This window comes from Schistocerca nitens, chromosome 6, assembly GCF_023898315.1.
Source record: "Schistocerca nitens isolate TAMUIC-IGC-003100 chromosome 6, iqSchNite1.1, whole genome shotgun sequence".
Taxonomy (NCBI): Eukaryota; Metazoa; Arthropoda; class Insecta; order Orthoptera; family Acrididae; genus Schistocerca; species Schistocerca nitens.
Window position 1 is genome coordinate 709,882,003 of NC_064619.1, and position 18,195 is coordinate 709,900,197.

The 18,195-nt window shown below is 45.5% G+C and overlaps 1 protein-coding gene across 5 annotated transcripts in view; it reads right to left on the minus strand.

Moving 5' to 3' along the window:
* LOC126263086 (hydroxylysine kinase) overlaps positions 1 to 18,195 on the minus strand; it is a 217,112-nt gene that overhangs the window by 60,493 nt on the left and 138,424 nt on the right. For all 5 annotated transcript variants that reach the window (XM_049960083.1, XM_049960085.1, XM_049960084.1 and 2 more), the window contains 2 exons: positions 13,646 to 13,769; positions 12,024 to 12,104 (listed from right to left, as the gene is read on the minus strand). In XM_049960083.1, the coding sequence (XP_049816040.1) occupies positions 12,024 to 12,104; positions 13,646 to 13,769 (205 nt within the window). The remainder of the gene's footprint in view (positions 1 to 12,023; positions 12,105 to 13,645; positions 13,770 to 18,195) is intronic.

Sequence of the window (18,195 nt, forward strand, 5' to 3'; positions counted from 1 at the left end):
GTGGAGTGTAAAAGCTGTATAGAGAGACCAAGAGATGAATACACCATGCAGATTCAGAAGGATGTAGGTACTGGGAGATGAAGAAGCTTGCACAGGATAGAGTAGCATGTGGAGCTGCATCAAACCAGTCTCTGGACTGAAGACCACAACAACAACAACAATTTCCTGTCAAATGTACAGTTCATTTTTAGAAGTGGTTTAACAACTGATAATGCTATATTCTCTTTTCTCTGTAAGGTACTGGATGGATTAAACAAAATGTTTCGAATGCCAGGCATCTTTTTGATTTAACTAAGGTGTTCGATTGTATTGATCACAGAATATTGATCCAGAAGTTGGACCATTATGGAATGAGGGGAGTGGCTCACAATTGGTTCACCTCTTACTTTAGCAACAAACAGCAAAAGGTTGTTACCCACAGTTTGGAGAATGACTATGATGTGGGATCTGAGTGGGGCTCGGTTAAATGGGGTGTGCCACAGGGATCAGTGGTGGGGCCACTCCTGTTCCTTATTTATATGAAAGATGGCCCTCCAGTATTACAAGTGACTCTAAAATATTTCTGTTTGCTGATGACACTTGCTCTGTAGTAAAGGATGTTGTGATCAACATTTGCACTGTTTCAAATTGTGCATTTCTTGACATAAGTTAACGGCTTGTAGAAAATAAACTAACGCTAAATCCAACAAAACCTGACATTTTAATTTCATAGAATGGGCATATAATTAGTGAAACTGAATAGTTCAGATTTATAGGTGTTCAGATAGATAGTAAACAGTCATGGAAACCCCACATTCAGGATGTTGTTCAAAGACTTACTGCTGCCATTTTTACTGTTGTAATGGTATTTGAAGCATGTCATAGTTCGGCACGAAAAGTAGGTTACTTTGCTTATTTTCATATGCTTATGACAAATGGTATTATATCCTGGGGCAACTTTTCCCATTCTGAAAGGATATTTTTGGCTCAGATATGGGTGGCTTGGGCAATAACTGGTGTGAGTTCACGAACCTCTTGTTGACCCCTGTTCATTAGTCTGGGTATTCTGACATTGACCTCTCAATGTATGTATTCTTAACAATATCAGCTTATTCCCAAGAATTAGCAGCTTTCACTCAGTTAATAGTAGGCAGAAGTCCAATCTGCATTTGCACTGCCTTGACTCTTGTGCGGACAGACGTGCAGTATGTGGCGGCAGCACCGTCCAGCGCACGAGGGGCTGAACTACGGCACTGCCGACACAAGCAGGGGCAGCTGTACCGTTACGCGGAATTTCGGCAACGGTGCGTCGCACACCGGACCGCACGGGAACAAAGCTGCCCCCAGTGCGAGCTAGTCGACGGGACGCGACACACGTCTCCCCAGTTCTTCCGCCGCGGACCACGTGCGTCGAGTCAACGTGACTCCGCCGTAAACGCGTACGCGCGGTCGCAAACGCAGTCGCCGTTCAATTGCCCTTCGTTTCTTCGCGGACGTTACGGCGCCTCCGGTCGCGCCAGGAGCAGAACATTCGGTGACGCGGCCTTTTGCCTCGCTCGGTCCATGCGGTCGCGCCACGGCTCGCCACTGGAGTGTACACCCTCCGGGATCGGTGACCGAGCCGTGCCGCCGGTGCAACGCACCCGTGTAGACGAACATCGGCGAAGACTGTTATGTGACATTTATTGTGAAGGTAGGAAAAATGAATGTGTCCTGTCTCGAAACCGCTCTAGTCGTTCATTGCCACAAAGCCTCTCCCATGAGCATAGTGCGTGGGCGCGGCGATAAATGCCGGTTCACTGCACATGAGTAACTGTAAGCGGAGATACAATACGTTCCCGCTTCACTGGTGACCCCGACGTGATCTGAGGCTAAAAAAACACGTGGTGACGAACGTTCGTCGGTACTAGAGACGTGGAACCGCGAGTGGGCTTGCGCGTATACACCCGCGCCGAACAGTGCTCCGTACTAATTTTTTTTAACTAACTTTTTTTTGTATTGTTTTTTGTGCGCGTTTGTTTTGATCGCAGACTGCTTAGTGTTATTTTTTTTTTCGTGTGTTTCCCTTGTGTTATTTTCGCTGTGTACTTTCCTCTTGTACGAGGATTCGACTCTGAACTAAGATGGCGACACTAGAGGAGTTACAAAAGACCGTCGAAGAACTGCTCGCACGCAACACGAGGCTAGAGAGTGAGCTACAGGCACGGACTACACGCGCGGACGCCGCGCAGCCACAGACAGCTCAGGACAATGTTGGCGCGCAAATCCCCGCCACACCGACGCCTCCTACGACCACCGGAACGCCGACAAGCGCTGGACGGGCATTGATCAGGCTGCCTCCCTTTTGGCCGCGCGACCCTGTAATGTGGTTCAGCCAGATCGAGGCGGTATTTATGAGCAACCACGTGACCTGCGACCTGGCGAAATTTGGGCACGTAGTGAGCCAGCTGGACCAGAACTATGCGGCCGAAGTGCGGGATATAATCACCGCCCCGCCGACGCAGTCGAGCTACAAACGGCTCAAGGAAGAGCTGATCCGGCGGATTTCGTCGTCAGAGGAACAGCGAGTGCACCAACTGCTGCGGCAAGAGGAATGCGGCGATCGGAGGCCCTCGCAGTTCCTGCGCCACTTGCGGAGCCTCGCGCAGTCCGATATGGTGCCAGATTCGCTGTTGCGCACTATCTGGGTGCGCAGCCTCCCAGCTCAGGTGCAGGCAGTGATAGCCGCACAGACGGAGATGCAGCTGGACGCCGTCGCTAACTTGGCCGACAGGGTGCACGACGCGTTGACAACGGCGCCTAGCACCGCGGCTGCGGCAGCTTACGACTCCGTCCCCCCACCTCCGTGGCGGCAAGCGCCTCCCGCACCCGCACCGGATGCCGACCTGCACCAGCTAGTGCAAAACTTGACCGCACAGGTGGCAGCTCTCTCGACGCAAGTCGACCGGTTGGCGCGCTCGCAGCAAGAGGGCAGCACGCGCCGCAGCGGCAGCAGACCGGGCGACAGGCGGCGCGGCTCGCGCAGCCGGCAACGCAGCAACAGCCACTCCAACGGTACCCCGCCGACGTCACAGCACGCACAAAGCGGCTACTGCTGGTACCACGCCCGCTTCGGCAACGAAGCAACCAGGTGCCGCGCCCCTTGCTCGCACCCAAACGCCAGCTGCGACCGGACCTAGGCGCACCCGGCTGCAGTGTGATATCGAAGCGTCTGTTTATTGCGGAACGGGGGGCAGGCGTGAGGTACCTCGTCGACACGGGCTCGGACCTCTCGATATTCCCCCGTTCTATGTTACGAGACTGCAGGCGGGCCGAGGCACTCTGCCTTACAGCGGCGAACAATTCCGCTATTAAAACCTACGGCACACACAGCCGCAATATAGATCTAGGCCTACGGCGCACGTTCTCGTGGACTTTTACCGTGGCCGACGTCAATGAGCCGATCCTGGGCGCAGACTTTCTCGGCCACTACGGGCTACTAGCCGACATCGCAAACGGCCAGCTCATTGACGCCACGACTAATTTAAAGATAGCGGGACAGCGCCGGCAGGCTGCATACTACAGCGTTAAACCCGTGAAGTGCCCCGGACCGTACGCTGACATTCTGGAACAATTCCCCGACCTCACCCGCCCAGCCGGTGCACCGAGAGACGTCAAACATTCGACGGTGCACCACATAATAACCACACCCGGACCCCCCACATCGTGTCGCCCACGTCGACTCGCGCCGGACAGACTCGCAGCAGCGAAGGCAGAGTTCGAGGCCATGCTGCGGCTAGGCATCGTGCGACCATCGAGCAGCCCATGGTCATCGGCGTTGCACTTAGTGCCCAAAAAAGACAATTCGTGGCGCCCGTGTGGGGACTATCGCGCCCTTAATTCGCGAACGGTGCCGGACCGATACCCAGTCCCACACCTTCAAGACTACAGCTATGCCTTGGCGGGCTGCGCGGTGTTCAGCAAGATCGACTGCGCAAAGGCGTACACCCAAATTCCGGTGGCGCCCGAAGACATCGAAAAAACAGCCATCGTAACACCCTTTGGGCTTTTCGAAAGCCTGTTTATGACTTTCGGTCTTCGGAATGCTGCCCAGACTTGGCAGCGGTTCCTGGACGGCGTCTTGCGAGGCTTGCCATTTTGCTTTGCGTACCTCGACGACATCTTGGTGTATTCCAAGTCGCCCGAACTCCACCGCCGCCACTTAACGACCATCTTTCAGCGCCTGAGCGAAGCCGACATCGTCATTAACCCCGCTAAGTGCGAGTTCGGCGTGACGGAAATTGAGTTCCTCGGCCATTTAATTACGCCCACCGGATCGACACCGCTACCGGAGAAAGTGAAGGCAATACAGAACATGCCGCGTCCGCAGACGCACAAAGAATTACGACGTTACCTCGGCATGTTGAACTTTTATCGACGACACCTGCCCAACGCCGCAGCCGTGCAAGAGCCGCTGACTAAGGCGTTACAAGGTCCTACCTCAAAAGGAAAGACCCTCGTGAATTGGACAGACGCAATGGAGCAGAGCTTCACGGACTCAAAAAGGAATCTCGTGGAAGCGACGCTGCTCGCGCACCCGGTACATGACGCGGACTTAGCTGTTGTCGTGGACGCCAGCCAGGCCGCCATCGGCGCGGTGTTACAACAGCGCGTCGGCGGGAGTTGGCAGCCTCTCGGTTTTTTCTCCAAAAAGCTTTCCGATTCGCAGCGCGCTTGGAGCGCTTATGACCGAGAGTTGCTTGCGGTGTACGCGGTGGTGAAATACTTCCGACCGTCCATCGAAGCCCGACGGTTCATCATTTTCACCGATCACAAACCCATTACACACGCGTTCGCGAACAACCACACTAAGTGTTCACCGCGCCAACTCCAGCAGTTAGAGTACGTGTCGCAATTCACGACTGACATTCGACACATTTCGGGAATAGACAATATCGTCGCCGATTGTTTGTCCCGAGCGTGTGCCGTTATTTCACCCCCTGTGAACTTTGAGGACGTGGCCCAAGTACAGGAGAGTGACGAAGAACTGCACCGCTTCCGTCACGACACTTCCAGCGGCCTGCAACTGGAGCTGGTGCCTGTCCCCGGCTCCGCACGGAAGATTTGGTGTGACACCTCAACCGGCACGCACCGACCGTTCCTCCCGGAGAAATTCCGGCGCAGTGCTTTCGACCGTGTCCACGGACTGTCACACCCCGGCACCAACACCACTGCGACGCTCGTGGCTGCGCGTTTCGTCTGGCCCGGGCTTCGGAAGGACTGTCGTGAATGGGCGCGCACTTGCACCGCATGTCAACGCGCCAAAGTCGGGAGGCACACCCACGCACCCGTGGGCACCTTCCCGGACGCGACACGCCGTTTTGCGCACGTTCACGTGGACCTCGTCGGCCCGCTTCCTCCCTCACAAGGCAAGCGGTACCTCCTAACGATGGTGGACCGCTTCACTCGCTGGCCGGAAGCAACGCCCGTCGCGGACGTCACAGCCGAGACCGTCGCCACAGCATTCGTCGACACCTGGGTGGCACGCTTCGGATGTCCCAGTCACGTGACAACTGATCGCGGCCGACAGTTTGACTGCGCGTTGTTCACGCACGTCGCCAGACTGTGTGGCACCCGGTTACACAGGACAACCAGCTACCATCCGGCGTCGAATGGCATGGTCGAACGGTTACACAGGACTCTCAAAGCCGCTCTAACCTGCCACGACACCTCATGGCCAGAGGCGCTTCCACTGGTGCTGCTCGGCCTGCGAGTCACGCCGAAGGAGGAGATCGGCGCGTCACCTGCCGACCTCGTTTACGGGCAATCCCTGACAATCCCGGGCGATTTTGTCGAAGATATAAGACTCCCACGCGACGCCGTGGCACCCACTCTGGCGGAACGTCTGCGCAGTCACATGGCCGGCCTCCGAGCGCACGCACCGACGCGGCACGGCACCGGGAAGATATTCGTCCACGCCGACCTGCAGCGCTGCACGCACGTCATGTTGCGTACCGACGCAGTACGGCCACCTCTTCGACCGCCCTACAGTGGACCGCACCGCGTGTTCGCCCGAGGAGACAAAACGCTGGTCATCGAGTGCAACGGAAAGCCGTCGACAGTGTCAATCGACCGTGTCAAACCTGCCTACGTCTTGCCCGCTCCACCAGCCACGCATTTCTTCGACCCGGCAGAAGATCTGATCACGGACGACACTCCCTCTGCCAGCGGTCAGACGGAACCCGCACCCGGACCCGCCGGTGACGCACAGCTGCAGCCCGCTGTCATCGCGCCGCCACGTGCGCCTCCCACCACCATGCCCAGGCAGCTGGTACGGCCGCCCGGACCGCGCCCACCACAGGCGCACCGGTCGCCCCCACCACAGCCGCCAGCGGACTACGTCACGCGCGCCGGCCGCCGCGTCCGATTCAAACGGCCGTGCTGCGTCGCCAGCGCGCCACGACACCCAAACCGGCAATCACGCGCCCGAGCCGCCGAACGCCGTCAGAATTCGGCGCCCACGAGCCGCCGTCTGCTGTAGAGACCCGACCTCCAGCTGCAAGTGCCTTCGGCCGGTAACTCCAGTCGAGCCCCGGACACCGTCTCCTGCGTTCGTCACAGCTCCTGGACCCGCGTTCGCGTCGTTTGCCTCCGCCGCGTCGGGCGTTGAGGCCGGATCGGCATCCGCGCCAGCTTACCGCATTCGCTTCTCCGTCGAGCTCCGGACATCGCGCTCCACACCGCCCGGCTTGTCCGTAGTAGCTCCCGGACCCGCGTTCGAGTTCCGATGGCAACGCACTCGCGCAAGCGCCTTTGAGACGTCACCACCAATGACCTGCAACGCGCGCCTTCACGCGCATCGCTACGGACAGTCGCAGCCAGTGCCTACTGCCGCTGTCACTAGCCGCCAGCGCGAGGACACGCCCACCGCACGCTCGCCGGTCCGGCGCGCTGACGTCACGGGACGCCGACCGTCCCCCACCAAAGCTGCCGCACTGCCATCACGCAGCGCGCGAACTTTAAACACACGCGCGCCACAGAACGATCGCCGCGTTTTCGCAGCTACGGAGCTCCGCTCTCCAAGGGGGGATCTGTGTGGCGGCAGCACCGTCCAGCGCACGAGGGGCTGAACTACGGCACTGCCGACACAAGCAGGGGCAGCTGTACCGTTACGCGGAATTTCGGCAACGGTGCGTCGTACACCGGACCGCACGGGAACAAAGCTGCCCCCAGTGCGAGCTAGTCGACGGGACGCGACACACGTCTCCCCAGTTCTTCCGCCGCGGACCACGTGCGTCGAGTCAACGTGACTCTGCCGTAAACGCGTACGCGCGGTCGCAAACGCAGTCGCCGTTCAATTGCCCTTCGTTTCTTCGCGGACGTTACGGCGCCTCCGGTCGCGCCAGGAGCAGAACATTCGGTGACGCGGCCTTTTGCCTCGCTCGGTCCACGCGGTCGCGCCACGGCTCGTCACTGGAGTGTACACCCTCTGGGATCGGTGACCGAGCCGTGCCGCCGGTGCAACGCACCCGTGTAGACGAACATCGGCGAAGACTGTTATGTGACATTTATTGTGAAGGTAGGAAAAATGAATGTGTCCTGTCTCGAAACCGCTCTAGTCGTTCATTGCCACAAAGCCTCTCCCATGAGCATAGTGCGTGGGCGCGGCGATAAATGCCGGTTCACTGCACATGAGTAACTGTAAGCGGAGATACAATACGTTCCCGCTTCAAGTACACTGCTGCATCCATTTTCAATAAGCTACCACAAGAATTCAAAAATATTAGCAGTAGTCCACACACTTTCAAATCAAAACTCAAGAGTTTTCTGATGGGTCACTCCTTCCATTCTGTTGAAGAGTTCTTTGAAAAATGAAGCTGATTCCTGTGCTATATTGTTGATTGTGTTTACATAAACTTATGGCTTGTCTTTTTTTTTTGTTTGTAAACATTTTATTTTATCTGTTATTACTTTTATGTTGTAATTTCATGCTCTGACATGTTCCATGATGTTGGAAATCTGCTCCTCAATTTGATTCTATGGTACTAGATGCATAAAATAAAATAAATCATGAGCCTGAAAACAAAACATAGTAAAATCAACAAGGTCTCATACTTTACATATCTTGGAGAATTCATCAAACCGACAGGCCTTGAAAAAATCTCACCGCAAAATACCCTCCAATAAGTCAAAAAAACATTAGTGTAAGTCCAAAAACTCTGCAACAAAAAAATCCATGTCAAGACAGATAAAAATTCAAGAATACAACATAGTCTCAAAATCAATAGTCCTCTATGCAAGCAAAACACTGATGCTTAGCATAAAACACAAACTTGAAGAAATCAAAAAAGAGCACTTGCCCACGAAAGGCAAAGGTCCTGAGTTCGAGTCTCGGTTGGGCGCACAGTTTTAATCTGCCAGGAAGTTTCATATCAGCACACACTTCACTGCAGAGTGAAAATCTCATTCTGGAAACATCCCCCAGGCTGTGGCTAAGCCATGTCTCTGCAGTTTCCTTTCTTTCAGGAGTGCTAGTTCTGCAAGGTACGCTGGAGAGCTTCTGTAAAGTTTGGAAGGTAGGAGATGAGATACTGGCAGAAGTAAAGCAGTGATTACCGGGCATGAGTCATGCTTCGGTAGCTCAGATGGTAGAGCACTTGCCCGCGAAAGGCAAAGGTCCCGAGTTCGAGTCACGGTTGGGCACACAGTTTTAATCTGCCAGGAAGTTTAATAATAATAATACTTATCTGAAACTATATTATGCAAAGCAACTGCAAGGCCCTGACGAAGAAGTCTAGGGCGAGATTTATACTGGCTTTACCACGTCATTTAGAGGAATACTGCAAAAAGCTCAAGTTTTATTGATTACATTGGATTCATTATTGCTTCCACAGAGCCTTACATTTAATTCAGATGTTCTCTTGACATTATGATCTACCAAGGTCAACAGGTTATTTCTTGTAATATTGTTTTGGAGGTGTAAATGTATCCAAGTTAAGGGTGAAGACCACTCTTGCACAATTGTAAAACATAAATGATTTTTATTTCAGTCAGTAGGTCTTTTACATAAAAAGGTTGATATTCCTTTATCAAGATGGTAAAATGAAAATTTAAATAGAATATGTCTTAAATGAGAAAAAGAAAGGGAGAGGGGTTTTATGACTATGAACATAAAGAGCATAATAAAGTCTTAAGACCTAGAGTTCAGTTAGTATTGTGCTCAGTGAGAGTTTGAACACTTAATTGTAATAATGGATATGAAAGTATAGAAACTAATGGTACTGCCAATGTATAATTTTTCTGTGTATTATCTTGATTTGAATTTGAGTTGGACTCTAAGAAATTTTACACATATGGTACTATTTCATTTAGTGTAATTTTTATTATTATTATTAAATAATGGAAAGTCGAGGATGGAATGTAACAATATTATGAAAAGGAAAGTTGCTACTCACAATATAGTGGAGATGCTGAGTTGCAGATAGACACAACAAAAAGACTCTCACAACTGAAAAAACTGTGTGTGTGTCGATTTTTATTTAATTCCTCCAAGTAATCAAATGTCTATTCAAGCGCAATTAAAAAAGATGATCCCCTAGAAAATGTAAGTGTTACAAAATTTTTGGGTCTATGGGTTCAGCAAGACTTAAAGTGGGACAGACATATAAATAACTTGTCTAGAAAACTATCATCTGTGTGCTATGGCCTAAGAATTTTAAAGGCTACAACAAGCAAAACAACAGTACTTCAGTCATACTATGCACAGTTCCACTCACTAGTCTGATACGGGATCATTTTCTGGGGATACTCAACTAACAGGGTAAAGGTTTCCAGAATGCAAAAAAGAGCTCTAAGAATAATTTGTCGCCTTAAAAAGATGGAGTCCTGTAAATCCCATTTTACTGAGCTCAGTATTCTAAATGTTCCAACTTTATTCATTTATGAAACTATCTTGTTCACTAGGGACTACCTCCTGAAAACAGGCAAACTGCTACAGAACAAAAATCTACACAACTACAGTATCAGAGGAAAATCAAATACAAATCAAAAGTATCACAGAACAACCACCTATCAGAGAAGCATTATTAACATTGGTGTAATACTACACAATAAGATACCAGAGGAAATAAAAAATGCTACTCATCCAATATTTAAAGCTAAACTAAAGGCATTTCTAATAAAGCACTGTTTCTATTCTGTCAGAGAATTTCTGAATACGTAACAAAATTAATTGTAATAGGTACCTATTTTTAATTTGCCTACTATTTTGCTAATACTATTTATTATTGTAAGTTATCTTTGACCTGTCCAATATAAATTGTACAATTTGTGCTGTATGATAAAACTGGACCAATAAAAAATCAAATCAAATTAATGCTTTCAGCCATTAAGGCAACACACACATGCGCGCACACACGCACACACACACACACACACACACACACACACACACACACACATATGACTGCAGCCTCAGGCAGTATGGTTTCAGTTGTCTGAGAATGCAGTTGTGTGTGGGATTTGCATTTGAGTGAGTGTGTGTGTGTGTGTGTGTGTGTTGTGTGTGTGTGTGTGTGTGTGTGTGTGTGTCTGTCTGTCTGTCATCTATTGTTGATGAAGGCCTGAATGGCTGAAAGCTTTAATTGTGAGAGTCTTTTTGTTGTGCCTATCTGTGACTCAGCATATCCGATACTTTGCTGTTGTTGCTGTTGTTATTATAATTAGAATTATCATCATCATCATCATTTTTTTCCTGGCAGGTCATGTTTGTTTGTCTGAAATTGTGTAATACCAGTTTTTGTGAGACTAACACTTAAACTGTTTGCAAAAACAAAAGTTTTTAGCTAACTCTTTTATGTCTTTGGATGGTCATTTACAAAAGACAAGAACTGGAACATTCCCTCCAACACAGAATCTTATGAGTATCCACACTATATATTACCCTATTTGGCAATTAACAACAGTATTATGGATAGGACAGATTGCTACTCACCACATACAGGAGGCATTGAGCTGCAGATGGGTACAATCAAAAAACTACTAAATTTTAATCTTTTGGTTTTCTTTGGAAATAGAAAGCACACACACAGTGACACAAACATAACTGAAACATACATGGCCACTGTCCCCAGCTGATGTGGTCTGAGTGGGTTGTGCTAGTGTCACTGTGTGTGTGTGTGTGTGTGTGTGTGTGTGTGTGTGTGTGTGTGGCTTCTATTTGTGAAGACAGCCTTTTGGCCAAAAATTTTAACTTCTAGTAGCCTTTTGATTATGCCTGTCTGCAGACTGAGCACCTCCTTTAGGCAGTGAGTAGCAATTTGCCCTGTTCATAATATTATTGTTATTTCATCCTGGACTTCCCATTCTTCTATTCTGAAGTCAGGTTTTTCTTGGGATTCCATCAGTTGTAAGACCTTCTGGCATTCATGGTACATGCAAGACCACATCTGACCACGGGGTTACAATAATATTTCATTTTCTGAAATTAAGTTGTGTGATTCATGTTATTAAAGAGTTTGGAAACAGAAAATGCCAACAGGATAATTTTTCCTGATTGGCTCTGACAGGACTTGATACGAGGAGATACACACCTTTCTTGGCAAATAATTACTTACAGAAGCCAGTCCAAGAGACAAGCAATCTCAGAAAACTGGGACATTGTTCCAACTCTGGCTAACTTTTTGACATTTTTTTCTAAAAGAATGGCATGTGTATTTGTTTAGAAATTACTTGTATATCTCAAGATGTAAATCATATACTAATTACAAACATTGGGTTCTTATGAAATCAGTACTCTCTATCTCTGTTAGTAATTTTTATTAGCATCCAAAGCAATGCAAAACTCCACCCATTTTATACATTTCCTATCACAAATATACTACAGCCTGCAGAAGACACAAACAGTCCCTTCGGAAAATGATGGCTCTATTAAAACTTTAACTCATATGCTGAGCTTCATCTGCACATTCTATGTGGTGTTGACTAGTGGAAGTAGCAATTTTCTGTCACATAGTTTTTATTTTAAAGATTAAATGTGATATAAAGTGTATAAGAACATACCATACCTTTGTCTGAAATTGTTTCCTTTGAGTAAAACTCTCCTTTTAGATTTTTCACAGGTACTGGGCACACAAAGCCTTGTTCTTCTGTGTGGAATAAGATAATCCCAGAGTAGTCATTTTTATATACATATGCACCAGCAACACTGAATTTCTTACAAGTGTTTGAATAATCTCACTTTTTGTAATATATAGAACAATGAAAAAGAAGCACTGACACATCACAAGTATTGATTCAGTCTAGCAACTACTTTTATTGCTTTGAATAACACTTCACTTTTCATAATATTTTTTAAAGTTTTGTACATCCTTTAATTAAAACTATATTTCAATTAATATTAACTGCAGTGGTAAAAAAGCAATCAAAATTATACTATGTAATATAAGTTATTGTTTCAAAAAGTTGGGGGACAGCACCAGAAATATGACTCAAGACAAAGCTTAGGGCAGGTAATTTACAGAGTAGCTGCATTAGAGATCATAGATAAGCAGTCAGTGAATGCTAAGGATTTTTTGAAATGGGAGATGTGACATTCTAAAATAGATTCTACTCACTAAACAAGTCAAAAGATGGAAGTGTATACGTTACTGAGAGATTGCCTGACATACTGCAGATTAGCAATAAAGTAATGACTGTAATATCTGACTCTACTCAACACTATTAACGTGATAAAAGTAATCTCTTAATTTAATTGTAGTGCATATATTATCTGTGCTAGTGCAGTTGTATAATGTACAAAAATTGTGACTAAAAATTCAGTTATATCTGGAATAACCAACAGTAGTGACTGGAACCTAAAAGTAAGTGGAAAGATATGGAAGTTCAAAAACCAATGTTTTTCCTTTGAGACATAAGAAGAAGAAAAAGCAAGTGAGCGAAATATTAGAATAATTAGAAATATGATGACGAGAATGCCAAAGATGGCCAAGGAAGCGACAGTAAACATATGACAGTGCAGAACCAAAACATTCACAAAAATCTGTGAAATAGTTGCTTGAATCATGAGAACTTTTAAAGTTGATAATTTATACATAATATCACCATGTCTGTATACATCCCAGATGCTGTTGAGGAAAACAGAATGATCAGGACTACCGTAATGATATACTCAAAAGTCATTTTCAAAATGTTGATTGGACTCAGGTTTGCATTTTAGAAACAGTGAAGATCAATAAAATAAACCTCAGATCCTTACAAGGATGAGAGCACTGTAGAGAATTTAAAAATGTCAGTGAAAATAGGAAATATATTAGCAATATTTTTTTATCAGAAATCAGTGTGTATTGAGTAACAGCTGTAAAAACAATAATAATTGTGCAGAGCTGATAAACACTCAAATTATTAAATTTACATTGCAAGGAGAAAGGAAAATATGTGGAGCAGGAGAAAGAAAGGGGAAGTAGTAAAATGCAAAATTGTCTAGTAGTTGTCTTAAGTGGTAGTTAAAAAGACTGGCTCACATACATGAAAAGAAAAAGTGAAACACTGTACTGAGGACTTGGTATTACGTTAGGTGTAGAACTCAATTTCAACAATGAAAACTATGAATCCAATGGCATAATACTGCAGAAAAGTAATAACTGTATGTGTAAAATTCTACAGAAAGTATAGCATGAAAAATAATTACCCAAGTACAGAAGCAGTTCAGTCTGTCCATCAATAGCTAATGTGTCAGTAGAGTCCAGTGAATTTATAACTTTCAAGACATATCCATGGCACCAAATGTCTGCCTCTTCATCCACATGTTTCACCTGTATTCAGTCATAGTTAGATGCTTTTTATAAAATAATGAAATAATATCATTAGATAATAATTATAGACAACATGTTAACTGCAAAGAGAAAAATGCAACAATACTGCTTAATTAAGAGCTTATTTACTAATTTTGCTGAAATATTTTATTTATGTGTTGCTATGAAATTACCTTCAGGAGTCAAAATGTACAGTACTGTCAATAGACTCATATAAAAGTGCTGTGACACAACCTAGCATTTAGAACTAATAATTCCTTCATCTAGGAGGGGAGAGGAATAGGTTGGGGAAGATTAAAAAGAGAAGACTAGGTTACTCAGAGTTCAAGATGAGAGGGACCCATCTGTAGTGTGGATTAGGGTAGGCAAAGATAAAGGAGGAAGCGACAGAGAGATACGGTCAGAGATAATACATTGTTAAGCATTGTGCCAAATGAAGATTAGAGAGAAGTGAAGATGCATTAGGAAGAAGATAGATGAATATTGTTTGGAAAAAAAAGAGAAGTTTAAATTATTTACTACAAAATATTAAAAATGAGAGGGAAGGACATCTTAAGGGAGTTTAAAGTCCAGGAGGATGCAAAGATGTGTTGGAGGGAAAGATCCCATTTCCAGGCTAGCAGCAGCTGATCTTGGGAATTTCTGTTCCAAGCATAGGCTGCCATTAACGCCACACATAAAAGAGCTGTGTCTGTAGTAGTGCCATGACCAGGCAGCATGGACTGCTGACGAATGGTGCTGCACTGTGTTCAGTGATAAAACACAGTTCTGCTCTAACCTGGATGACCATCTATAATGGATATGATGGTGTCCTATGGAGAGCTTCCATTCTTATAATGTTTTGTAGAGGCACGCTAGTGTTAATCCTGGTGTCTTGGTGTAGACAGCCATTAGATATGACTTCAGGCCATGGAACTCTGATGGCAGACGTCCTGAATCCTCATGTATTATCTCTCATGTGATAGTTTGATGGTGCCATTTTTCAGCAGGACAATGCTTTTCCGTTTGTAGCACATGTCTCTATGAATTGTCTGTATGAAATTGAGCTACTCCTGTGGTCATCAATATCCATAGATCCAGTAGCCCAGCTTGGACATCACCTCCATCCCAATGCCAGTATCCAGAATATCAAGTGCCAGTTACAACAGTTGTGGACCGTTGTACATCAAGAGAGGACACAACAACTTTATGACATCCTTTCCAATCGAATAAGTGCATGCTTCCATGCCAGAGAGGGTGCAATGTCATCCTGATATGTGAGCTCATGCTGGTAAGTTCTTTGTAAATTTGTTTCAATTTTGTAATCACTGAAATGATATCACATACCCTCTCAGGCTGTGACATTTCATTTCATTTCCTCCTCCCTTTCTGGCCCCTACACTATTTTTGTCAGGCAGTGTACATGTATATAATGGCTCATTTTCCTGTCCTAACTCTTATTTGCATTGGTCATCTCTTTTAGCCAAAATATATTTTTACTTCTCACTTTGTCCTTATCACCTCTGGACTTAAGATGGTAAAGTGCTTATTGTCTTGGGGTCTGGGTAACTTTCCCTTCCTTTTCAGTCTAACCTTCTCTCTTCCTTGATCAAGGGCTCTTCAGGTATCTACATCTCCATCTGCAATTCATAGTTAAGTGCCTGTCAGAGGGTTCTTTGAACCACCTTCAGAATATTTCTCCACTGTTCCACTATCTAAAGTGCATGGTAGAAATGAACACATAAATCTTTTTGTACAAGTTCTGATTCCTCTTATTTTATTGGTTGACTGATTTGGGGGAGGGGACCAAACAGTGAGGTCATCAGTCCCATTGGATTAGGCAAGGAAGTTGGTTGTACCCTTTCAGAGGAACCATCCCAGCATTTGCCTCAAGCAATTTATGGAAATCACAGAAAACCTAAATTAGGATGGCTGCACTTGGATTTGAACTATTTTCCTCCATAATGCAAGTCCAGTGTGCTAACCACTGTGCCACCTTGTTTGGTATTATTTTATTATGATGATCATTTCACCCTATGTAGATTGTTGACAGTAAAATATTTTCACATTCAGGGGAGAAAGTTGATGATTGAAATTTGGTGAAAAGATCTCACCACAATAAAAAAGTCCTTTGTTTTATTGATTGACATCCCAACTTGCTTATCACCTGTGACATTCTATGTGCCCAACATCAACTCTATCTGGTAAGAATCCCATATAGCACAGCAATACTCTAGCAGTGGATGGAGTGGAGTCAGTCTCTTTAGTAGGCCTGTTGCATCTTGTTAGTGTTCTGCCAATAGAATGAAGTCTTTGGTTTGCCTTCCCCACAACATTATCTATGTGTTCATCTCAACTTCAGTTGCTCATAATTGTAATTTCTAGGTATTTAGTTGAATTGGTGGCCTTTAAATTTGCATGGTTTTTAGTGTAATGAAAATTTAATGGATTTCTTTTTGAACTCATGTAAATGACCTCACATTTTTCCTTACTGAGAGACAACTGCTACTTTTTGCACTATTCAGATGCCACGTCTAAGTCATTTTGCAATTGGTTTTGATGTTCTGGTAACTTTACTAGACAGCAAATGACAGCATCAGCTGCAAAAAATCTAAGAGGGCTGCTCAGATTATCTCCTAAATCATCTTTGTTAGTTCCAAAAGCTACATAGTTTGACATGTTTCCTTTTATTTGTGTTTATCAGCAGAACAATACATTTCACCCTCTGAAGTTAAATACTGACCAGCAATTCTGTCTCATAATTTTTTTTATTTTTCCAGGTTGTATTTTACTTTGATACATATAGCTATATTGAATTAGCTAAAAGATATGGCATTGCTTTTTGGTATTAAAGCTCAGGTAACAGTGCACTATCCAAAAAATGCAAATATCCATACTCAAAATCCAATCCAGTACCCATCTTTAACTTGTCACAAATGATCAATATAGGACATACTTTGCTTAGGTCTTATGTCCATTGGGAATTTGGATATTAACAACAGTAGAAGCTCAGGTAGGGTAAAGGTGAGAAGAAAATTGCTGTGTCCTTTTTCAAAGATACCTTCTTGACAATCATAGCTACATATGGATCTGAATCTTGCTTCTCTCAGATGGGAGCCCAGTGTTTGTACCACTCCTTACCTAGCTTGGTGAATTCTTTAACTCTTATTTTGGAGTGATAACCATACTTATCCTACTTATATGCAACCATTTGTGACTAAGTAATACATTTTTATGAATTGGAGACTTATTGTTGTGAGTCTAGCCTTGGTAGTTCACATTTTCAGTCCTTATCTCTTTTAACTTGTCTCATCTTCTTCCTCTTGATACAGTACAACTTGTGATGTACCTTCCTACATCATGAGATGTATGAAAATTACCAAAAGCAATCTGTTAGTTTCATTGCATCATTTCTCATTGGTCCAGAAAGTCTTAAATGTGTAGTACAAATACAGCCTTTTGTGGGCATATGCCATCTGAGCATGTCTCATGAATTTATCCAAAGCAGAAATGTGGATTGAAATCCTGATCTGGCACTTAATTTTTTGCATATTATCAGTGCTAAAAATTCATTCTCAGCTACAATCATGAGGCTGTAGATAAACTGACCCCCCCCCCCCCCCCCCCACTATATCCTTTCACTGGGCTGCTAGTCTCACAGCACAATGAGACAGCCTCTCCTGAGTTCACAAGGAAAGATAAGAAGTTGAAAAGTTGAATTTTTGACTCATCTTGAGAGCTGTGCTCATATGGCATAAATGATAGCACACTGTCTATGAATGGCAGGGATTCAGGACTGGATTGATAATTGGCACTCAGTTCTAACTTGTCACTGCGGATATTATGCCAACCATTCTGATGGCTGTTATGGTGGTAGCTTAACTGCGTAACTACTGGTAGGGTCAGCCATACCAAATGGGCCTCAGTGGAGAACCCAATAAAATAAAGGAGGAGGATTTCTTCAGCCTTCTGTGGGCATATGCCATCTGAGCATGCCTCATGAATGTATCCAAAGCAGGAATCTGTATTAAAATCCTAATCTAATACTTAATTTTTTGCTTATTATCATTGCTAACATACTTTGAATAGAGTAAAAATTCATTCTCAGCTACAATCATGACGCTGTGTATAAGCTGGCCTCCCCACTATATCCTTTCATTGAATTGCTAGCCTCACAGCACAGTGAGACAGCCTTTCCTGAGTTTACAAGGAAAGATGACAAACTGAAGATCTTACTCATCTTGAGAGCTGTGCTCGTGTGGCACAAATGATAGCACACTGTCTATGAATGGCAGGGATTCAGGACTGGATTTCTAATTGGCACTCGGTCCTAACTTGTAATTGCTGATATTATGCCAACCATTCTGATGGCTATTATGGTGGTAGGGTCAGCCATACCAAACAGGCCTCAGTGGAGAAGCCATTACAATAAAGGAGGAGGATCTCT